The 8,700-nt window shown below is 38.4% G+C and overlaps 1 protein-coding gene across 1 annotated transcript; it reads left to right on the top strand.

The window, feature by feature from the left end:
• The first annotated feature begins 2,715 nt into the window (after positions 1-2,715).
• LOC136610452 (olfactory receptor 11L1-like) lies at positions 2,716-3,651 on the top strand. Its single transcript, XM_066589680.1, has one exon. The coding sequence runs from the start codon at positions 2,716-2,718 to the stop codon at positions 3,649-3,651; it is 936 nt and encodes a 311-aa protein (XP_066445777.1).
• The last annotated feature ends 5,049 nt before the right edge of the window (positions 3,652-8,700 follow it).

The following is an 8,700-nucleotide window of genomic DNA, read 5'->3' on the forward strand; positions in this document are numbered from 1 at the left end:
AAGGTATTGCTCCCTCCTCATCTGGTCAGACACCGACTTCCCAGAACTACAGTCTTTTATGCTCCAGTAACAGAGTCAGTGCCTACAGCTGAGCTTTCTGAGAACTAGGATGACGTTGTGAACTGGACCGCCACCCTGTCCAGACTAAAAGCCTGGTAGGGAGATATACTCCATCCCCAACTTCACCCTTTAATTACCTACAGCCCATATTCATTGGATCACGGTGATCATGTAAAAGTTAAAAAACAGTTGAAATGTAATACTCTTTTCGGTTTGGGCCCCTGTTTTGCATATAGATATAATGTTAGGGCAACAAGGGGTATTTTTCTGAACACAGTAAAAACAGGGAGATCCATTTTCGGGTGCACCTCTTCATTCATATGTGTGCTGTACGAGAAAAAAAATGTTTTAAAAATGACGCAATTGCCAAAAAAATAAAAATTGTTATATCTTTTCCTTCTGCTTTGCTTAGATTCATTCAAATACTGTGGAGTCAAAACAGGCAGTACATCCCTGGATTAATTCGTTAATGGGTCTAATTTCCTAAATTTGTAATTTGTGTTTTCTGTGGTTTTGGCCATTCAAGAGCTCTACAAGTGTGCAATGGGGCCTAAAATGCCATCAAGCAAAATTTATGTTCTATAAGCCCCCGACTGCTCCTTTCATTATGGGCCCTGTTGTTTATATGGACATTAGAATAGGGCCACAATGGGTATGTTTCTGAACACAGGAAAATGGGGTATCCATTTTGGTTTTTAAATCCTCATTTTCATGTGCACTATAGAGAAAAAAATATGTTTTTAAAATGACATATTTGCAAAAATATGAAATTTTATTCTTTTCTCCTCTAAATTGCAATAACTCCTGAAAAAAAAACTGTGGGGTCACAATGACACCCCTTCGTGCATACATAAAGGGGTTTAGTTTTTAAAATGGGGTCATTTGTGGGGGGTATCTATCATTCTGACACCTTGCCATCTTGGCTCGGTGTAGGAAAAGGTGTTTCTCAAAATGTTGATAAGTAATGTTAAATTTGTCTGTTTCCTTTTTGTTTTTTTTCTGTTTTTAAACTAAAGTTTTTTGAGTGTTCATCCAGAATAAAGTAAACTGCTGAAAATATGTCTTATCAAAAATCTGTACAGTATGTTTGCATATATTTGAGATATTACAGTTGAAAATGTCAAAAATCTTTTTTTTTTATGTTCCTGATTTTGGCACTTTAAAAAAAATATACATTAATTTTATTGGTCTATTTTTACCACCTAAATGAAGTACAATATGTGGCGAAAAAACAATGTCAGAATCACTTGGATATACAAAACCTTTACAGAGTTATTCTGTGTTGATTGAAAAGTAATTTTACAACAAAGTGATGCAAAAAAAAAAAACACCCTACATATCACCACATAAAAAAGGAATCCTCACATGACTGCATTGACAGAAAAATAGATAAGTTGTGGGGCACAAAAGATACTGACATACTTTTTTTTACCTAGCACAATACAAAAAACTGACCTACAAAATAAAATGTTAACGTGTCATTTTAACTGCAACATGAATGCTGTAAAAAAAAATTAAGAAAAAAAACACAATAAGGACGCAGTTATGTTTTTTTCAATTTCATATACAAGATTTAAAAGTTATGATTTTTTGAAAGTGGTGAGGAAAATGGCAAAATAATAAAAAAACATAAAGGACTGCAATGAAAAGAGATTAATGATTGTGAAAGTTTAGAGGGCGTTCTTATTTTTGGCATCTTGCTTCTGGATTTTTGGTTTTCTCTTTGGAAGAATTGAAACCATTTTGAAATCTATTGTTTTTGTTGTAATCGGAGGTGATTTGTTTAGAGAAGTTGCTGAAGACATCACAAATGTTATTAAAATTTGTTAAATAAAATTCTAAAATTGAGGGAGGGCGCACTTTTTTTGTGACCGTCCATAAAAGATATCTGGAAACATTTTCCTATTTTATTTTTGGTTTCATAGTAATAAATCTATTGAGGTTAATTTTTAAAATGGGACTATTCCCACCAGAGACCATTAGAGAAATCCCCCCAGCCTTGTTAAGCCATTCTTGTAATAAATCATCTATAAATGGGGCACCAAGTAATGGGTTTACATCTTGTAGATTTGCAACACAAGAAGAAATGATGTTGCTCTACTTCACACAAAACCTCATTATCTGCTTCCATGAACGTACAATGTAAGTTCTGCTTTCCCTACAGTAAAGTATATATAGGCATTAATGTCCTAATAATTACATACAATCTTATAATTACATGTAAGCTCATCAGCTGTCGCATTATAATTCTCATTCAGTCATCAGATTTGAAGGCGAGAAGAGTTCATACAGCATTATTTTTAGTGTGTTATTTGTGTAACTATTGGTCACCATTCTAGTAAAAATTACTGAATAATAGATAGCAAAACTAGCTTTTTCTAGATTTCATTCAAAATGTGCTTATTAAATCCTGGAGTGTTATTGACACTGTGTAACTCTCACTTCTATGGACAGAATTAGAGTATAATAAATATGAAAGAAATTAATAACTTGAAATTCCTGTCACTTTTTCTTCTCCTGTGTACTGAAGACACATTTGTCACACTGTATAAAACAGCATTACAAGTCCAGGGATACTAAACCTTATCCATGATGACCCGATCACGGCTCTTCACGATCAATTTTACTCAATTTTGAAAATTGTTCCTTTTGAATATGCAGCACAACAATTCTAATATGGTGACTAAAATTCTGCTCCTAGGATTTCAGAATTTACAAAGTTTTAAGATTTATTTTTTTCTTCTGCTTTTGATCATCTTCTGTATAACCATATGTGGGAACCTCCTCATCATTCTGGTGGTGGCCTACAGCAGATCGCTCCATTCTCCCATGTACTTCTTCCTCACACAACTCTCCTTCCTAGATATTCTACTCACCACCACCATCGTACCCAACATGCTTCACAACGTGCTGTATGAAGGAAGTTTTGTGTCCTTTATCGGCTGTTTGATTCAATACTATTTTTTTGCGGGCTCTGAGGCGTTGGAATGTCTTCTCCTGTCTGTGATGTCCTATGACCGGTATCAGGCCATCTGTAACCCTCTACATTACACCTCAGTCATGGACCTCACATTTTGTATAAAGGCTGTTCTCATGTGTTGGGTGATGATGTTTGCGGTTTTATTGACTCTTTCAGTAGCAATGAGTCATTTGGATTTCTGTGGACCCAACATTATTGACCATTTCTTCTGTGATTTAGATCCTATAGTTGAACTTTCTTGCTCCAACACTTTTTTCATGAAAATAGAAGACATAATTCTGGCCATACCATTTGTACTTTGTCCGTTTACTGTGATTATAGTCTCATATGTTTATATTATTGTCACCATACTGAACATCTCATCTGTGACCGGAAGGCAGAAGACCTTCTCCACCTGTAGCTCTCACCTGGCTGTGGTGTCCTTATATTATGGGTCACTTCTCAGTATCTATTTATTTCCAAATATGAACAATGCAAAGAAAATCCTCTCCCTGTTGTATACTGTAGTAACCCCACTTCTCAATCCTATAATATACAGTCTAAGTAATAGAGATATTAAGCAGGCCTTTACAAAGCTGAAGAGTAAAATGTCTAATGCCTTTTTCAAATAATTTTGCCTACTAATCTTTCTATCTTGTCTGTTAAGTACAACAAATATTCTTTAGGTGTGTTCATACCATTTTTTAGTCTCTGTCCATTCTGGGGTATCATCTGAATCACTGAAAATGGCATATAAATGAAACCCTGGATGCAACCATAGGCTTTCATTGCTTAAACAGACAACAATAAGGTCTGCATTTGTGCAGGTTTCCAATAATTTCCAGCATTTGTGCCAGACAGAATAACATAACTGAGTTTGGCATTCTGTCTTGCACAAGTGCTAAAAATAAATGGAAGTTTGCTCGAATAGACAACTTTTTGGTCTCAATTTGAACAAAGAAAAAATGTTTGCAGCCAGGATTCCATCTGAATGCCATTTTCAATCCAGGTGAAACCCTGCGATGGAAACCCAGGATGGAACCCAAGATATGGTGTAAATTGAACCAAAAAATTAGGGTAGCAACTGAGAAAAGTATGACAATGGGTAACAGAAAAAAAACTCAGCGCTCCAGAGATGCTCTATAACAATGTAGTGGTAAAGCAAGCAACTTACTTCACGGGGGTGCCTAGGCCCAGACACCCCCAATCCCAGTAGGCGTGTAAAATGTAGTCAGCAACAGGAATACGTTCCACAAGTTTTTTTCGTACAACGCCTTTCGGCCTTCCCAAGCAAGTTTTTCAAGTACAACAAAACCATAAAAACAAGGACATATATATGTTAGCCATTATTTACCTTTAACTCCATAGCCACTAGCAGCCATACCCACTTCCGGCGTAAAGAAATGACATGGTCATCGGAATAAGATCTGGTTAGAGAGATAGGACGCTATTTGCGTTTCACCTCTGTGGACAAAGTCCCCATAGACTTACGCTTAGCGGTGCAACTCTCATCCGGGTGCCGACGTATCCCGTTCGGGCACATGACAAGTACGTGATGACGTGGCATCACGTGGTCTCAGCTTTGGGGCGTAAGGTCACATGACTCCGCGATGAGGTGGAATCACGTGACCTCGGCACATGACTCGACAGTCATATCAATGCTAGTTCTCAAGGGTTGTCATGGTGATCCTGTGAGTAATTGGCCCTTTTACACAGGTTTACCATTTAAAGTAGTGACCTGCATAATAAATTTGAAAACTGATAAAAAAGAGGGTATTGTACATGCAGCTCCAATCACTGCTTATTATCAAGGGATTAAAAGGATTTTTTACCACATATTTTTATAAAAATAATTGATATTGATATAATTATATAAGGGGGGGGGGGGGGGGGGTCTTGGATACCTATATTGTGGTGGACCTTCACCCTGTATAGTTTATAAAATAGATTAAAGATAAATATAAATATATAGGGGAATTGAATTATAATTTTATAATTGATTTAATAATGTATTATCATATTTACAATTCATGGCCAAATACAAATTGTTATATGCATATTTACAATTATATCTTCTCAAGGATCTTGTTGAGACCATGTGGATTCAGTGTATTAAAATGGAAGATATAAAACATTTCTTTAGCCTTTAACCTAGAAAATTCGCCACTGGGAATCTGCTCTACTGGAGGAATTTTAATGGATGAAAATTCAGAGTTATGATGTGTAAAAAAATGTTTTGAAACACTATGTTTTAAACATATTTTCTTGTAATTAGATCTATGTTGGTTGATGCGGTTATGTAAGGAATTCGTAGTGCGTCCAAAGTAACGTAGTAACATAAGTAAGGCCGAATGAAGACAACATCCATCTAGTCCAGCCTGTTTATCTCCTATGTTGTTGATCCAGAGGAAAGCGAAAAACCCCAAGAGCAGAAGCCAATTAGCCCTTTTGGGGAAAAAATTCCTTTCCGACTCCCTAATGGCAATCAGACTGTTCCCTGGATCAACCCCTAATAGTTCCTACCTGCCTGTATACTCGGATTAACAATTAACCTAAGATTTATAACCTATAATATCCTTCCTCTCCACAAAGACATCAAGTCCCCTTTTAAACTCTTCTACGGATTTTGCCATCACCACTTCCTCCGGTAGAGAGTTCCACAGTCTAACTGCTCTTACAGTAAAGAATCCCCTTCTATGTTGGTGATGAAACCTGCTTTCCTCTAAACGTAGCGGATGCCCTCTTGTTACCATCGTAGTCCTGGGTATAAACAGATCATGGGAGAGATCCTTGTATTGTCCCCTCATGTATTTATACATAGTTATTTGGTCGCCCCTTAGCCTTCTTTTTTCTAGAGTAAATAATCCCAATTTGGATAGCCTCTCTGGGTAGTCTAGTCCCGTCATTCCATGTATTAGTTTAGTCGCTCTTCTTTGAACACCCTCCAGTACTGTAACATCTTTCCTGAGCACCTGTGACCAGAACTGTACACAGTATTCCATGTGGGGCCTGACAAGTGCCTTATATAATGGAAGGATAATGTTCTCGTCCTTCGCCCCTCTTACCTCTTTTAATGTACCGCAGGACTTTATTTGCCTTTGCAGCAGCTGACTGGCATTGGTTACTCCAGTTTAGTCTACCATCCACTAGTACCCCCAGGTCTTTTTCCATATCACTTTTCCCTAGCGGTACCCCATTAAGTGTATATTGGTAATATCCATTTTTGCTGCCCATGTGCATAGTCTTACATTTATCAACATTGAACCTCATTTGCCATTTTTCTGCCCAAGCCCCCAGCTTATCCAGGTCCGTTTGTAGCCGTACATTGTCCTCCGTTGCATTAATTATATTGTATAATTTTGTGTCATCTGCAAATATTGATATTTTGCTGTGCAGCCCCTCTATCATATTGAACGGAATGGGGCCTAATACTGAACCCTGTGGCACCCCACTAGCGACTGTGGCCCAATCAGAATATGAACCATTTATTACCACCCTTTGCTTTCTGTCATTGAGCCAGTTCTTTACCCAATTACATATGTTTTCAACCAATCCAAGCTTCCTCATTTTGTATATTAGCCTATTATGCGGCACGGTGTCAAATGCTTTAGAGAAGTCCAGATATACGAGATCAATAGATTCTCCCATGTCCTGCCTAGAGCTTACTTCATCGTAGAAACAGATTAGATTTGTCTGAAATGAGCGACCCTTCATGAACCCATGCTGGTGAGGAGTTATTCCCTTGTTCTCCTTGAGGTACTCATCAATGGCGTCTCTCAGAATCCCCTTGAAAATTGTTCCCGTTACTGAAGTGAGACTTACTCGCCTGTAGTTACCAGGCTCACTTTTGGTCCCCTTTTTGTAAATTGGAACCACGTTGGCAATGCGCCAATCCAATGGTACAACACCGGTCTTGATAGTGTCTAGAAATATTAGATATAGCAGCCTAGCTATCTCATCACTTAGTTCCCTAAGTACCCTTGGGTGTATTCCATCTGGGCCTGGCGATTTATGGATTTTAATCTTCTTTAATCGGTTCCGCACTTCCTCTTGCGTTAAGTATGACATATTTTGTGAGGGGTTAATTTTATTCCCCTGCATCTCGTGTGGCATTTCCTTTTCTTTTGTGAATACGCTTGAAAAGAAACTATTTAATAGATTTGCCTTCCCTCCATCATCTTCAATGATTTCCCCTGCATTATTTGTTAAAGGGCCAGTGCTCTCCCTGCATATCCTTTTGCTGTTAATATAGTTGAAAAATAATTTCGGGTTGTTTTTGCTCTCTTTGGCGATCAGTCTTTCTGCCTCCTCCTTGGCAATTTTGATCCTATCTTTGCATATTTTGTTTTTTCCCTGTACGATTTTAGTGCTTCTTCGCTACCTTCTTGCTTTAGTAGTTTGAACGCTTTTTTTTTTTTAGTTTATAGCCCCTCTTACCGTCTTGTCGAGCCACATTGGTTTCCTTTTAGTTGAGATTCTTTTATTTTTAAAGGGAATGAACTGCTACCGATAGTAGTTCTAAGCTGATCAAATTTTGCTTTATCAAAGTTTAGTTTGTTTGTCCCTCCCTGATAAGGCTTCTTATTGAATGCCATCTGGAAATTGATTATATTGTGGTCACTGTTCCCCAAGTGCCCCTCAACCTGTACCCCCTTAATTCGGTCCAGTTTGTTAGTTAGTACTAGGTCCAGAATGGCCCTCCCTCTCGTTGCTTCCTGCACAAGTTGGTTCAGGTAATTATCTTTCATTACTCTCAAGAACTTATCACCCCTGTGAGATTTGCAGGTTTCGTTATGTCTGGATAATTAAAATCCCCTATGATAATTACTTCATTGCGGTTTGACACCTCTTCTATCTGCTTTAATAGTAAGTTTTCAGTTTCTTCTGCTACTTTCGGTGGTTTATAGCAAAGGCCTATCAAGAGTTTGTTATTTTTTCCTCCCTTTTATTTCTACCCACAGAGATTCCACCTGCTCATCTCCAACTCCTATATCCTCCCGTCGCCTTGGCTTTAAGTACGATTTGACATACAGACATACCCCTCCCCCTTTCTGGTTCTTTCGGTCTCTTCTGAAGAGATTGTACCCCTGTAAATTCGCCGCCCAATCGCACTTATCATCAAGCCATGTTTCTGTTATTCCGACTATATCATAGTTTTCATCATTCATTCTCGCTTCAAGCTCACCCACTTTACCAATCAGACTTCGTGCATTCGTGGTCATACAATTTATATCTTTTTTTTGTTCTTTAAATTCATTTTGTTGCTACTAGTACTAATGGCTGATCTTACAGTTGTAACTGTACTAACAACCCCATCCCCTGCTCGACCCCCATTCCCCTTGCTTAGACCCGGGTCGCTAGCTACACTGGCTACCCCACTATTTCTCATTTTGCCCTCCCCCCAGTCCCTAGTTTAAACACTCCTCCAGCATTCTAGCCATCTTTTCCCCCAGCACAGCTGCACTCTCCCCATTAAGATGCAGCCCGTCCCTACGGTAGAGCCTGTAGCCAACAGCAAAGTCAGCCCAGTTCTCCAGGAACCCAAATCCCTCCTTCTTACACCAACTTCGAAGCCACTTGTTTACCTCCCTACGATCCTGCTGCCTTTCTAGTGTGGCTTTAAGTGCAGGTAGTATTTCTGAGAAAACTACCCTGGAGGTCCTCGCCCTAAGCTTGGATTC

The sequence above is a fragment of the Eleutherodactylus coqui genome, chromosome 2 (assembly GCF_035609145.1).
Source record: "Eleutherodactylus coqui strain aEleCoq1 chromosome 2, aEleCoq1.hap1, whole genome shotgun sequence".
NCBI classification, from domain to species: Eukaryota; Metazoa; Chordata; class Amphibia; order Anura; family Eleutherodactylidae; genus Eleutherodactylus; species Eleutherodactylus coqui.